Source organism: Macaca nemestrina, chromosome 4 (genome assembly GCF_043159975.1).
Source record: "Macaca nemestrina isolate mMacNem1 chromosome 4, mMacNem.hap1, whole genome shotgun sequence".
NCBI classification, from domain to species: Eukaryota; Metazoa; Chordata; class Mammalia; order Primates; family Cercopithecidae; genus Macaca; species Macaca nemestrina.
This window is the reverse complement of record NC_092128.1, coordinates 77,309,849-77,325,120: the sequence shown is the minus strand read 5'-3', so window position 1 is coordinate 77,325,120 and position 15,272 is coordinate 77,309,849. Positions and strand designations below refer to the sequence as shown.

Here is a 15,272-nt window from a genome sequence, read left to right as displayed (position 1 = left end):
TATTCTAGTGAGACTCAGGCACTGATGCATTTATACCTGGGCTCTGAGCAGGGCTGAAATGGTAGTGAGCTGATGTTTTACTCAACAAGAAAATAATCAGTGAAATATATCTTTGAAATAGATTATTATCCTATTTGTAAAAAGGAATCAAAAGCATATAAAACCAGAACTTAGCCTTTACTCTTTGGAATCCAAAATGCAGTTGTGTTCTTCATAAATGATCTCATGACAAATGATTTAGCAAAAAAAAAAAAGTGCATGACAGAGAGAGAAACTGCATTTTAGACAAAATTGCTTTGAACATATTTCACCTATTAAAGGAAAGATTGCTAATTGGACACAAATGTTAATAAAAGAATGTGACAAAAATCTTCAAGATATTTTTTATTTAAAATGTTAACTATCACAACACATCGTACAATGAAATGAAGACTTTAGAATCACATTAAAACTTTTAAAAACATCTCTATATAGTCACAAAACATGAAACATGCTTCAGAGATACAAATATAGTGTAATACCAAAATCTCAGTACATTTTCACCATGGAAACATATAGGAAAAGCACAAGACTGTCAGGAGTTTCCCGCCGTTTCCACAGTAGCTGACACGACTGCTTCAAAGCAATGATTTTTTTCTTTAGGGACTGTATCATTGACAGGTTTTACAATTTCATTGAACACTGTGCTTTGTTGAGAAATAACCACTTATTTCTATTTTAAGGGAGTCATATTGGAATTAAAACATGTTTACAACACATATTAGCACAATATGAAAAATAAACACTTTTTGAAATTTCAACCCCAAACAACTGTTATTAAATAAATAATTATTCCTCATAGTGCATGTCTTATTTTACCTTTCCTTGCCCATTGACACAAATGAAGCTGAATAAATAACGTCAGGTAGTTTATTAACGTCTTCTTTCATAATTCTGCATTGCACTGCTTTCATAAGCCACTGAAAACAAAGAGGAGATAAAATGTTTTTTAAGTGAATTCACTGAGGGAGTTACACAACTAAAGTTCAGGGCATATAGTAATTTATTCTAAACTCCTAATGACATTTTCCGTTACAGAAGTATTTCTAAGAATGTAATTTGCATATCTTCCAATCCTGCCTCAGTCTCTATCCTGATGGGAAATGATCTGACCACAGAACTCAGTTTCTTTCATCATTTATCATATACTTCGTGCCCCCAAAGCATATTTCCACAATATATTGCAGTGTTGATTCTCAGCAGCTTTCTCAAGCAGTGGCAGATACCCACAGTGAATTATAGAAAGGACAATGCCTAAAATAACCATTTGTTCTTATAAATGGGTTTACAGGAATACAGACACACTCACTCATTTACATATTGTCTATGGCTGCTTTGGCCTAAAAGAACAGATTTGGGTAGTTGCAACAGAGACTACATGGCTCACAAAGCCTAAAATATTTCTAATCTGTTTCTTTTCAGGAAAAGTTTGCTGATCTCTGCTCAAGGGGCATCTAATTGTGTGGGGGTCTCTTCCTCACTTGTGGATACCTCCCAGTGATGGATTGCCCTCAAGACTAAAAACAGCCCATTTACCGTAGGTAAGTCAGTTGAGCCATCTAAATACCATACTGTTTAACTTTTCACTAGCACCTTAATGGTCTGTGAAGGGTTAATTATTGCTTCCAAAGGTATTTAACATATAGCTAGCAAATAACTTAAATACATTGATTATCTGGACCAAAAAAATGCCAAAATTATATGTTATATTATATTATATATAATTTCAAAGGGATCTGTAACCACAAAGGGGTAAAAATCAGACTGTTGTGATCAATATATTTTGGGATATTTTTCATCATCTTAACTAATACCTTATAGACTTAGACATATGGTATAGTGAAACTACTATGCTTTTTGAAATTCAGTATGGCCTGTATAAAATACTGAATGTAAACAAAAACAGCGGAAAGATCTGTGAAGGATCTGTAGGAATAATAGGTGCTACTCTAAACAGTTTCCTCAGTGAGAAGGTTTGTTGACAGAGAAGGCAGGTAAAGGCACCAGTGTTATCACTTCCTGCTTTTAATACTGGTCTTAAACACCCAACTATCCTTTAAGTGCGGTTAACAGTAAGCTGCATATTTTATATCAATTAAGTATGCACTTGTGAGGCAGAATAGTCTGAGCCAACACTGGACAGGCTTAAGGGAAGGAAACAGTTTATTTCTCATTCTGGTTTGATTATATTAGGAACAGGATGAATAGCCCAAGTTCAGTCTCTGACAAGCTTTAGGTAACATGACTCTGTTCCTCAGAGAAATTAGATGAAAGCTACTGTAAACCAACTAAAGACAGACAGTGATTTAGCTGGAACATAATGTCCTCTTACATGGAAGCAGAGTTTCTTACCTGGTCTTTGAACCCTCTGAAGCCTGATATAAATTTTTGAGTGCATGAGTTGATGAGGTTTTCTCTGGGAAAGGGCATCTATCTAGATTTATCAGATTGTCAAAGGGGTCCCTGACCATGAGTGGGTAAAGATCAGATGGCTGTAGATTAAAGCTATGATAACCTTGCCTCAATGAGGTATATAAAAACATCCCTGATTGACTGTGGATCAGATCACATGTTTGCCCATTTTTCACCTATTTATATTTTCTTAACTAAAATGGAGGAACAAAGATTTAGTTATAAATTGATCCTGATTCATTACAGTGATTCTATTTATCACTACTTACAATCATGTTATTATTTTAAGTACATTTAATAGTATTTAATCTGTTCTAACTTGTACAATATCTACATTATTTGTAACGTTAAGCATGTTCTGAAACCTATATCAGTTCTGGAAATGGAAAGTTGATGACTAATATGATTATCAAGAAAACTACAGTTAAGTGAGGACTAGTATGTACTGATACAAATAAAAGCCATTGTGGTTTAAATTTATACTTCATTTCCAAAAGTGGGAAGATAATACGTATTAATAAAACAATTACAAGTTTTTCATTAAGGCACATTGATAATTTCTTACACTTCACTTACCCTTCGGCAGCCCAAAATGACTGGTGAGAAAATGCAAAGGTAGTGTCTAAATAGAAAATGGGGACCCAGTAAAAACACTGGGATAGCTTGTCCTGCGGACTTCAACACCAGGAACTACAAATTCCAAATTTATTAGAAATTATGTATCAAAAGGTCAATTATGAAGTGCTTAGAACTTTTCAATTATATGAATATATTCTCTGGCTTCTGCTGTAGCCCAGATTGCGTTAACTTTTCTTTTGCATCGTGGGTTTTAACTTTTGCCCCACAGAAAGTGGTTTTATTTGTTGTACCCATTTCACAATAAAGAAAAAATCTCCATTAAAAAACACTAGGATAATTATTTTTCCTAGGATCCAGACAATTAAGAATTAAGCCAGCACATCTTATAGATTGTCTAGAAACTAGAAATATTATAAATGGGTAAGACAGCTGCTGATTACTTTCTAATTAATTACATATTTAGTATTTTAATTCTATTTTCACTGAAGGCAAAATAGAATTTGAATAGCTTTTCCAAGAAGCCCTGGAGGTAAGAGCTATAAGGTCTTAACAAAAAGTGATCTTCTATTAAAATGATATAGGGTTTATTTACCTTGAAATCAGTGTGATGAATGAGTTAACTAATAATGGTTTTCAGATATATATATATATCTGTGGTATTTACAAAGAAGATGGAAACTGAAGAGAAGGAAACCTGCAGCCTTTATATCATATGAAAAAGTTGTTCAGAATTAAAATGAGAATTGTGGCATCCTTTCTCTCTAAGGAGTTTATAGCCAGAACCAATTTACAACACTCAAGGATATTTAATTGTGTTTCTTTTTGAAAGTACTGGAATAAACCATGTCACTCACATCCTCTCCAACATCCATCAGGATGTTTAGATTTTGAATTTCTACAACTTCAGAAAAGTGATTAATTTGTATAAAGAATTTGTTTTGTGAATTTATTTTTGTGTTGGAAGATCACCAGATGTAATGTCTTTTAAAACTTTCAAATTACTTTGATAAGTGAAAATTAGCCTCATTCTTCCCTGCACTCCCCACTCCCCCTTAGTTCAGTAAGGTTAAACAAGGCTTATTTAACAGATCTACAGGAAAGAATATAGGACTAACCCAAAGATTCAGGTTGGGTAATGATTAAATGGGGCAGACACTGGTAAGAATGGTGATTGGAGAGAAATAGACAGATACTGTGGTAATATTAGCTTAACTACCCATAAATCCATTTGTGGTTACAACAATTAAATTTTTTTCACCATAATACTCATTTTTGTATCTACTATTCCTTTTTAATATTTTAAAAACTGTGTCTTAGAAAAAAATAGAAATAGATTTGAGATACTGTCTATTTTCAGTCATGATTTCATACATACCAGAATTTAAAGCTCTTTTGCCCATTAGTCCAACAAAGGAATCTGTTTTATGCCCTGGAAAAATACATTTAGGGGTATTTTAATATGTATATCTTTGAGGAAACAAACTATTATAACTAGAACAAAGCAAGCTTCTGTATATATGTCTGTATAATAAATATCTTTCTACTTAAAGTTTTGGCGAGACTGAAGAAATAAAGATTCCTTAAAAGTTTTATAGATTACACTAACACAATACAATGAAAGTACTTTTCTCAATTCTATATTTAATATTGGCAAGCACTCTTTATTCATATTATATTTTATCTATTATGTAAGGTTCTAAAATATATTTTATATAAAATATTGTCATTTGAGCTAGCTTTGATTTTTTAGGAAGTCAATTTCACATTTGTGTGAGAGTGAAATATCCAAGCATATTTCCTGGTGTTATTAATAAGTTGTACTTCTCAGCAAGTAGACCTTAATTAAAATCAGATTCCTTGATGATTATAATCTTCTAAAAGGTCACTGTTTTTACTTTATTGGATATTAAAAGATACTCCTTTCAGAAAAGTGTATTAGTTTTGACATGAATAGAGTACATTTTTTATTACATAGAATTTTTATATATAATTCCCTTCAAAGTCAAATCCTTAGAAAGTAAATATGAATACTATTTATTTATTTTTCAAAGATGAACTCTTCGGAAAGTTTACTAGTTTAATGCCAGTGACAGAATTTCTCTTGGTTTTTATTTCAATGATTGAGAATACAGCTGCTACGTTAACGCGGCCTGCTCTGCCACCCAATGCACCAAATTCACGACAGGGTACGTGAGTGAACAATATGATGAAGATAGGCCCTTGCCACTTCTTGTCAACTCTGGTTCCATTAACTGAGAAACAAATCTAATGACCTTCACGTACCACAATTTTGCCATCTTTGCTGCCCTAAGAAATATTTTACTGATCAAGTTTTCCCATTCAATTAGGGGATTAAAAAACTGCATCTCTACCCATCTTCATTTTTAGTGTGGATTCTCTACTCATATTCACTCACTCATTCCATTTAATTGGCTGCTGGATGACCCTAATAGATGACATCATTATTGGACCAAGCATACTAAAATGAGTTAGAAGATGTCTATAAATGCTTGTGGGGGTTTTGTGTTTGTTTGTTTGTTTGTTTACAGTGAAAGTAAGCTTAGGGGGTGGGTGGGTGGGAAGAAATGTGTATGGTAGATTTCTAATCCTAGAATTGAAATTCTTATCTAAAACTAACAATTTAAGGGACTTAAAAGACTTCTTTTTTCTTTTTTAATATAATGCACCTCTTTGCTAAGTACAATATGTCTAAACAACACAGGTTTAAACAACCATATTCTGGATGTAATACGAATCTCCCCCATTCTTACATTGTCTTCATTAAACATAATAAGCCTTAGGGTTATGACAGAAAACAAGGTAAGATAAATAAAGTGAAATTCAATATAATTTTACATTTAAATTTGATAAATGTCAAAACAATTTTGAACTTACTTTTGTGAGAGATCTGGCCATGTCCTAGAAGAAAGATAAAATTAGCAAACACATATACATTTGTTTTTAAAGATGCTACATTATATCTTTTATAAAATAATTTGATTATCAAAATATGTAACATTTTCTATCTATATATTATCCTGAGGAATAAGGCAGAACCATAAATGCTAAACAACTTATTAATAATAAAAACTAAATATTTAAACAAACAAATGGAATTTTTATTAAGTGCCTTCTATGGGATTCAAACCTAGGACTATGAGACTTTTGAGACCTCTTATTGACTATAAGACTGTAGTATTTCCCACCTTCAAGACTGGCCACCCATTGAGAGAGAGAGAGAAAGAGAGAGAGAGTGGCAGAGAGAGACAGAGAGAGACAGAGAGAGAGTGACAGCGAGAGAGTGACAGCAAGGGAGTGACAGAGAGATCGAGAGAGAGTATGCAAATACATCTCTTTATTAAACAGGCATCATCTAGATCTTGTATTTCAGCCCATAAAAGATTTTATTTCACTTTCCTACATGTGCTTTACACAATAGTAAAATAAAGATTTATAGGAATGTTTACCATAAAGAGCCTTTAACAGGGCCACTTGTTTTTCAATTGAGGAATCTGACAAGAGACGAATTGTCATTACATGTTCCACTGACGGTGCGATAAATTCAAGGAAACAATATTTCTATCCCAAGACAAATCTACTCTCATGTCAGGGAATGCTACAAAATCCTGTTCCACATGCACTTGAATCAACCGCAGTACTACCCCTGGAGGCCCGTGTCTTCCCTTTGTCAGTTTGGATCTTTAGTCAAGGGAGCGCTTCACTCGAATACAGTGAGGCATGCGAACCAGATCTTTCCCTCCCCCTGCGGGCCTGTGCGCGCCTTAGTGCGGTGTGGGCCAATGTCGCGCCTGGGTTACACCCCTGTTGGAGTGGAAATCTTTATTCAGAGCGAGAGACCCTGGGGTACTCCGAGAAGGAGAGAGCAGACAGGGCGGGCTGCCCAAGACACCTAGGGACGGTCGCCCATCTCACCAGCATCCCGTTTGCCCATTAATCCAAAGAACTGCTGAGGCTTGGGTCTCCGGGCGATTCTCTGCAGAAGATGCTCAAAGGGCTCAGGCAGTTCCTCCTGGGGGACAAAAGCACGGACAAAGGGCGTGTAAGGCAACCGGAGCGAGGCACCCAGCAACCCGAGCCCTTCCCGCTGTACTCCGGCCCCGAGGCGGGCGGAGGCAGCCTTCCCCACGCTCGGGCTGAGCGGGGTACCTCCCGAGGCGCTCCCTCTCTGCGCCCCTCCTAGCCGAACCCGCGTCCCGTCCCCCGCAAGCCTGCCAGGGCGAGTTAGCAGCTGGCTCGGCGTCTTCAAGCCTCGAGCGCTTTCCGTTCTTTCCTCCCAGCCCGGGGACCTTCCCTCATCTGCCGCGCCGCCACCTGACTTTGTCTTGTCTCGGTGTCGGCTTTGTAGACTCCTCACCACCCTAAATGCACACAGGTGTGTGTGATCTGGGGCTGGGGCTGCGGTGGGAAAGGGTGACAACGTTTTATAGACGACTTTCACCCTTTTCCCGAGGCGCGCTCCCCAGCGCCAGTAGCCTACGAGTTTCTAAAGGGAAACTTCAAGCTACATCCTCAGGTCCGCAAAACAAACGTGAAGGCAGGAAATTAACTTCCCTCCAGCCTCCGGCCCTCCAATCCCCCTGCAGCTCACGCGTGTGCCCGCTGCTGCCCGCGACCAAGGCGCCCTCTGCCCGTGCCCAGACGCTAGGGCAGTGCAGCTGGACCGGAGCCCCCGAAATCCCCATTCCTGGGGGATGAAAGCTTACGAGATTTATGATCTTGTGGGGATCTCGGGCTCATCCGGGAGGGCATCCCTGCTGCAGGGAGTTCCTGGGCTGGACGGTGCAGCCCTCGGGAAGAAACTTGAATCGTGGGCACAAAATCCCGTGAGGAACCCAGGAAATAGCGCCCCTTTCCATCCTCCCGCACGCATCCGCTGCCTCTCGTCGTGGTCGCGGTGCCTGCCACGTTAACTAGGGTGCTGCTGCGTGGGAAGGTGACAGCTCCCGAGCCCAGGAAGAAGGGTGCGGGCTGTCCTGGGAAGGGGCCTCACCTTGATCTGGTCGCTGTCGGACCAGTCGGACCAGTAATTCAGATCGTCATTGGCTCCTATTTCTTCTGCAAACAGCTGAGTGGAGACGAGAAAAAAGACTGCCAAGGCCACGAGGATTTTCATGTTGAATTTCTGGGAAGGGGTAGTGGGAGAAGAGACCAAAGAGAGAAATAATATATCTATTAGGGGTGGTTATCCAAGAGTTAGAGCAACAGAATTTTCTGCCCCACAACGAATGAACTAAGATCAAAAATACAAGGACTAAAGTCTCACCTGCACCCGTTAGGCGAGAGAATCGCGTCCCAAAGATTCTCCAACCCTCTTCTCCCTGAATCCCAACTCCCTCAGCCCTCTAACCCACCAACCCACACCTTCAAACCAGGAAACTCTGCAGGTGGAAGACAAAGAGGGGCGTTGGCGTTTGGGAAGCCAGTCTCCCCACTGTCCCTCGCCGCAGCGGCGCACCCAGCGCGGCCACCTCGGACAGATGCGGGGTGGAGTGACCCGGGCAGCCGCGGCCGGCACTGCGCGGGTACTTACTGCGACTGACAGTCCCGCGGGGTGCTGGGTTCCTCTGGTTCCTCCGAGTGCACGCTGGTCGCTCCGCACTCTCGGTGGCTGCGGGAAGGAGGAGGTCCGAGCGCGCTCTTTCGCCTGCTGAGTGCCTTGCGGTATTTATCCCAGCCTCCTCGAGCCTCCAAACCCACGTGACATTCTCCCCACGCGACTTTCTGCTCAATATTTAATTAGCCGCCTCCTCTCCTTTCGCTTGCGTGATTGAGAGTTTCCGAGACGGTAACTCGTCGATGCCCATAACATCTGGACCCAATTGGGTTCTAAATGACGCAATTTTAGGAAAATCGAGGTCTCGCCATCCAATCGGGAGCGGCCTGCTTCCGTCTGCAGATCTGACGCCCCCTCCCCTCTCCTTTGAAACTGGGTTTCATGACACCTGAGATTACTCATCAAATTTGAGCAAAGTGACTCATTCCTTGGACTTCGGTAACTTTTCCGTCCCTTGAGACGTCAGGATAAGTTGCACTTTTGAGGATGGCCAAATAACTGTAGGCATTCAGACATTTCATCGGAAATCAGGCTAAGAAAGGAGGACTTCAGTTGAGGGGAGATGCAGGGAGGCATTCTTTTCCCCTCTATTTCTAGCTTAAGAGTATTTAAGTGTTTCTGAGACACAGCATCTTTCTATGACCAGAACATCCCTCTCCTAAATCAATGAGAATACTGGCATTTCCTTAGCATTACAAAAGGTTGTTTAGTCCCATAGTATTTTAGAAGATGGAAGCACATTTATTTTACATTTTGGAGAAAGGGGAATTTAAACATGACATTGTGTGTCAGACTTAGGATTTCTTTTGTTTCAAGCTGGGTAACTCCTCTTCCTTGTCACATCCAGGAGCAGGGGTTGGAACAGGACTTTTTTTGCTTCTCTCCTACACTTTCTTGCTGAAGACTAGGAAACCAGCAACATAATGTATAGGATCCTCACCCTTGTCACTAAACGGCTCTATAAATCATGTTTCTCCTTTCTATGAAAATAAGTGTAGTGAAGATGCTAATGGGACAGTCATTAACGCACAAAATATTAGACAAATAGCATTTGTACACAAACCACAGCTTTCCATGAGCCCTTGGTTGCCTGGCAGACACATTTCTTTGATCTCTAAATGAATGCGGCATCTTTGGTGGAGTAGTTTTCTCCCCTTTACATATAAAGTGTTACATTTTTCAGTTAATTATGATTTGTTAGTATATTGTATAAAAGAAACACATTTTTGCAACTTAAACCAGAAATTTTTTCCTCTATGTTGTTCTTAAATAACCCTGGATTTGGAAATTCTCATGCATTTCTGATTTCTTTTGACCTTAGCCTCACAATGTGAGCATTTTATTTTCTGTTTTCAGAACTTTTATATGGAAAATTATCAGCATCTCAAAAGTAGAGAGGTACATCCACTTCCAGGTTTCATCTACAACCCTTCCAGTTTCCTCTGCACTCAAATTATTTTGAAAAAAAATCCCAGACATTTAGTCATTTCAACTGTAAATATTTCAGCATCACTGTATAAAAGGTAAGCATTTTAAAAAATAAAAACATAACCATACCATTTTCCCACCTAAAACAACATAAAATAATTCCTTACCTTAAATATCCAGTTAGCATTCAAATATTTCTCATTGCCTCCTAATTCCTCCCCACGCAGTTTACTAGTTGAAATCAGAATTATAATGAAGTCCACATATTATAATTGGTTTTGTTAGTTCAGGCTGCTGTAAGAAAGTACCATGGTCTGGGTGACGTAAACAACAGAAATTTATTTCTCACCGTTTCGAAGGTTGGAAGTCTGAGATCGTGGTGTCAGCATGGTCTGGTTCTGTTTAAGGCCCTCTTCCAAGTTACAGACTGTCATATTGTCACCTTGTTATATCCTCACATGGCAGAAAAGAATGAGAGAGCTCTTCAAGGTCCCTTTTATTGGGGCACTGATCCCATTCATAAGAGCTGCACTCTCATGATCTAATTATCTTCCAAAGACCCCACTTCCTAATACCATAACCTTAGGGGTTAGGACTTCAACACATGCATTTTGGAGGGACACAAACATTCCTCCTATTGCATGTTTCTTAAATCTCTCTGAATCTATAATTAACTCTCTCTTTCTCTCTCTCTTGTAGTTTATTGATAAAACAGGTCAGGAGAGTGTACTGCATTCTGGAATTTGCTGATTGCCTTTTAACTTGTTTCTCTGTTTCGATTATTTCCTGTTAATTGGTAGTTGTATCTAGAAGTTTGATCCTCTGTATGTTTTTTTCTTACCTTTTTTTTTTTTTTTGACGAGACTACTTCACATGTGTTGTGTTGTTCTAGTAGGAAACACATGATATGTGGTTGTTTCTCCTTTTGAGTTGTTAGCAGCCTTTGACTATCATTTTGTAGATCTATTGTTTCATTAGTATTTTCAAAACAGTGCTATTTTGATTTTATCATTTATTATTTGTTTAGTAGCTAGACTGTTTCTTTCATGTTTTCTCAACAACTAGTTATTCTAAGGCATTATTAATATAGGAAAAATGGGATAAATGCTTAATTATGTCTCTCTACCAATTTTGAAAATAATGAATTGGTAAATTACACCTTTAAATAAGACCCACTTTAAAAAAATAGGATTATTATGACTTCATGGATTTAAACACATTTGACATACAATCATCACTCAGTATGCATAGGGGATTGGTTGTAGGACCTCCTGTAGGTATCAAAACCTGTGGATACTCAAGTCCTGATGTAAAATGGTGTGGTATTTGAATATAACTTATGCATATCATCTTATATATTTTAAATAATCTCTAGATTACTTATGATACTTAATATAATATAAATGCAGTATAAATAGTTGTTATACTGTATTGTGTGGGGAATAACACAAAGGGAAAAAGTCTGTATTTGTTTAGCACGGATGCATTTTTTCCTGAATATTTATGACCTACGTTCAGTTAAATCTACGGATGTAGAACCCATGGATACAGGGGGCCAACTATATTTCAATCCATGGCAGACATTCTTCTAATTGAAGTTCAGACCTATTATTGGCCAGCAGGTGACTCTTCAAAGTGACTCCTGAGACTTTATGCCAATAGGCTTTTATGGCTTTTTCTTGTTTTTGATATGACAAAATGTTTCAGGTTGAAGTTATATACGTTTTGCTTCTGACCTGAAATCTGCCTTTAAGGGGCCCTAATTTTAGAATTGAAAATGACCATTAGAGATCATAAACTGGGCTTTATTGTTACACATTGTTAGTGAGTTCTTCATTGCTTCAAGACCCTTTCAGCGGACAGAGCTGAGAAAAGTGTGTGTGTGTGTGTGTGTGTGTGTGTGTGTGTGTGTGTGTGTATCTATAATCATGAATGCATACCGACTTTCTTTTCAAATCAGGATCTCTTTTTCCAAATGACATACCCCAAATGACATCAACATGATTATTCATTAGCTTTATCCCAATACACAATGCCAGTATTATCAACAATATCATTACTAGAAACAGATTAAGAGTTTTTGTTCGCAGTTTTGTTCTTTTTTAATCTTTAGGGCATATCACACTAGGTATGTTCGTCATACTACTGAGTTATAAAGTCTCTTTAAAAGTTCTTTGTATGGTTATGCTACCAACTCTTACACAGGTAGATTCATTTTCTCATTTTGCTCAAGTTATAGGGATCACTTTTTAAATGTAAGTTTAGAATTATGTAAAATACATGGTTCTAAAGTCAAATATTAAAAAACATTATGTGGCTGGGCATGGTGGCTCATGCTTGTAATCCCAGCACTTTGAGAGGCTGGGGCGGGTGGATCACAAGGTGTTGAGTTCGAGACCAGCCTGGCCAACACAATGAAACCCCGTCTCTACTAAAAATACAAAAATTAGCTGGGCGTGATGGTGGGTGCCTGTAATCCCAGCTACTTGGGAGGCTGAGGCAGGTTAATTGCTTGAACGCGAGAAGTGGAGGTTGCAGTGAGCCAAGATTGTGCCATTGCACTTCAGCCTGGGCAACAGAGTTAGACCCCATCTCAAAGAACAAACAAACAAACAAAAAACATTATGTATTCAAAGAAGTGTACCTTCAGTCCCTATCTCTCTACTCTCTTATGTCTAGTAACCATTTCTTTTTAGGTTTTTGGTTTAGCCTTCTATTGTTATTGTTGTTATTTTAGTGTAAGAAATGATGTGATAATGTCCCCCTAAATCTTGTAAAATTCTATACCTGAAGTGGGACATTTTAGAAATCTTTTTAATTTCTCAGATACTAATGTGGTTTACGGTTTATGAGGTAACAAGACGAGTTACTTTATAGTATCTAAACTGCTAGTTCAGCATAACCAGTTATATAATTTTATTCAGATGCTGTATATTGTAAATGTGCCATAGTACATAAAATAGAGGTTATTTCATAGAATTGAGTAATAAACAATAATGAGATAAAAGGTATATCCAAGAATACATTTCCCACATTCCCCACATCATTCATTAATTGCTATCTTAGGGATCCTACTAAGACATGCACGTTTGGCACTTTCCCTTTGAACATTGTAGAAGTTGAGATATTTGCATTCTTTATTACCCGTTTTATTTACTAGGATAACTTTATGAAAAAATACATATTAATAAAGTACATATGTTTAATGTGTGCTAAATTCATGATTAGTAGACTGGTGAACAAGTAATTCATTAATACCTCATTTTTTATGTTGCAAATTAAAAACCTGGACAAAAGTAAAAAATAAATTACTATTGTCCATTTTCTCATCACTCAAAAGGAACCACTGTTAACATCTTGGTATACTGCTTATAATATTTACTTAATTTATGTGTAATTATTATTGTTTTTTGAGACAGAGTCTTACTGTGTCTCTCAGGTTGGAGTATAGGGGCATGATCTCGGCTCGCTGCAATCTGTGCCTCCAGGGTTCAAGCAATTCTCCTCAGCCTCCCGAGTAGCTGGGATTACAGGCATCCACCACCATGCCAGGCAAATTTTTGTATTTTTAGTAGAGAGGGGGTTTCATCATGTTGGCCAGGCTGGTCTAGAACTCCTAACCTCAAGTGACCCGCCCCCACCTCAGCCTCCCAAAATGCTGGGATTACAGGTATGAGCCACCACGCCCAGCCTGCTTACAATTTTTAAAGGGAAAATGTCATCTGATTGTTTTTATAAAAAGCATTTTATGCATTTCATACAATGTATGCATTGTACTTTGTATGCATTTTATACAATTAGAAGGATAGAGCAACAGACTATAAAAGTTACAAAAATAGGATAAGACCCTAGTAACTATTTTTAACAAAAGATAGTTATTTATATTTTATTTGACATCAGTAGGAGAAAAACAAAACTCAAGTGAAGAATGTTTGTTCACCACAAGATAGTTTTTTCTTTAGAGAACTTACTAGTGCTAAAAAAGCAGGGTTTTTCATCTGCGTATATGCCCAGAGGTTCATTGCAGCACTGTTCACAATAGCAAAGACATGGAATCAACCTAAATGGGCATCAATGACAGATTGGATAAAGAAAATGTAGTACATATACACCATGGAATACTATGTAGCCATAGAACCTGGATGGAGCTGGAGGTCATTATCCTTAGCAAACTAATGCAGGAACAGAAAACCAAATACCACATGTTCTCACTTGTAAGAGGGAGCTAAATGATACAAACCTATGAACACAAAGAAGGAAATAACAGACACTGGGGTCTACTTGAGGGGGGAGGGTGGGAGGAGGGAAAGGAGTAGAAAACTACTGGGTACTGGGCTTAATATGTGGCTGATGAAATCATAGTTATAACGAACCCCTATGACACGTGTTTACCTATGTAACAAACCTCCACATGTACTCCCAAACCTAAATAAAGTTTAAAAAAAAAGCAAGGTTTAGAGATAAACACGAAGAGGCTAGTATTAATATGTAACATTAAAAAATAGATATTTATATAATATCAATTCCCTAATTTTGAAAGATGAGGATGTTAGCACTCTTAAATTTCTTCCCATTTTCCCTTTCCCCTATTTCCCAATTTTTGCAGCTATATAATTAGTTTTACATTGTTGAAGTTTATAACATTCACATTCAGTATTGCTACCATACTTTTATTAGTTGTCTACTTTCACTGTATGTTTAAATATGTTCCTTGTTCATTACTAGTTCTTTTAATCTCACTTTGCCATTCTTAAATTTATTTTTAATCATCTTTTATTTGACTGGATGTCCTTGTCAAGAAAATTTTTCTTCTCCAAGAAGCAATAATGTGTATTGCATTTCCTGAGTTCTTTGTCTGTCAGTGTTTTCTGTGCTCAAACGACATCTTGATTAACTATAATATTTTTAGATTAAATTTCATTTTTACAGAACTTTATGGACATTGCTGTATTGTCTTGTGGAATTGAGTGTTATTGATAATTCTGAGGTGATACAGTTTTTCCCTGCTTTTCTGTTTTCTGTTTGAATATCGGAAGAATTTTTTCTTTATCCTTGACATTCGATAGTTCAGCTAAGAAATATTATTGAGCATACTACTTCTAATTTTCTTGGAGTATCATGAACTATTTTTGTTTTGTATGAGTAGGGACTTGCTCTTTAATATATTAAATTATTATCCTTCATTTTAGAGAAATTCTATTGAATATATCTTGAAGTGGAATTTTTACTTCAATAATAT

The 15,272-nt window shown here is 37.7% G+C and overlaps 1 protein-coding gene across 4 annotated transcripts; it reads right to left on the bottom strand.

Annotated features, from left to right (window-relative positions):
- Positions 1–371: 371 nt before the first annotated feature.
- Positions 372–8,850, bottom strand: LOC105475561 (tachykinin precursor 1). 4 transcript variants are annotated; one of them, XM_011730912.3, is made up of 7 exons: positions 8,582–8,846; positions 8,042–8,173; positions 6,964–7,060; positions 6,498–6,542; positions 5,926–5,949; positions 4,406–4,459; positions 372–959 (listed from the first exon to the last, which is right to left on the bottom strand). In XM_011730912.3, the coding sequence occupies exons 2-7, from the start codon at positions 8,162–8,164 to the stop codon at positions 913–915; spliced, it is 390 nt and encodes a 129-aa protein (XP_011729214.1). In that variant the 5' UTR covers positions 8,165–8,173; positions 8,582–8,846; the 3' UTR covers positions 372–912. The 4 variants fall into 4 exon arrangements, with proteins under 4 accessions (XP_011729214.1, XP_011729215.1, XP_011729216.1 ...); XM_011730913.3 differs by lacking the exon at positions 6,498–6,542 and having other exon boundaries at positions 8,582–8,850; XM_011730914.3 differs by lacking the exon at positions 4,406–4,459 and having other exon boundaries at positions 8,582–8,848.
- Positions 8,851–15,272: the final 6,422 nt, after the last annotated feature.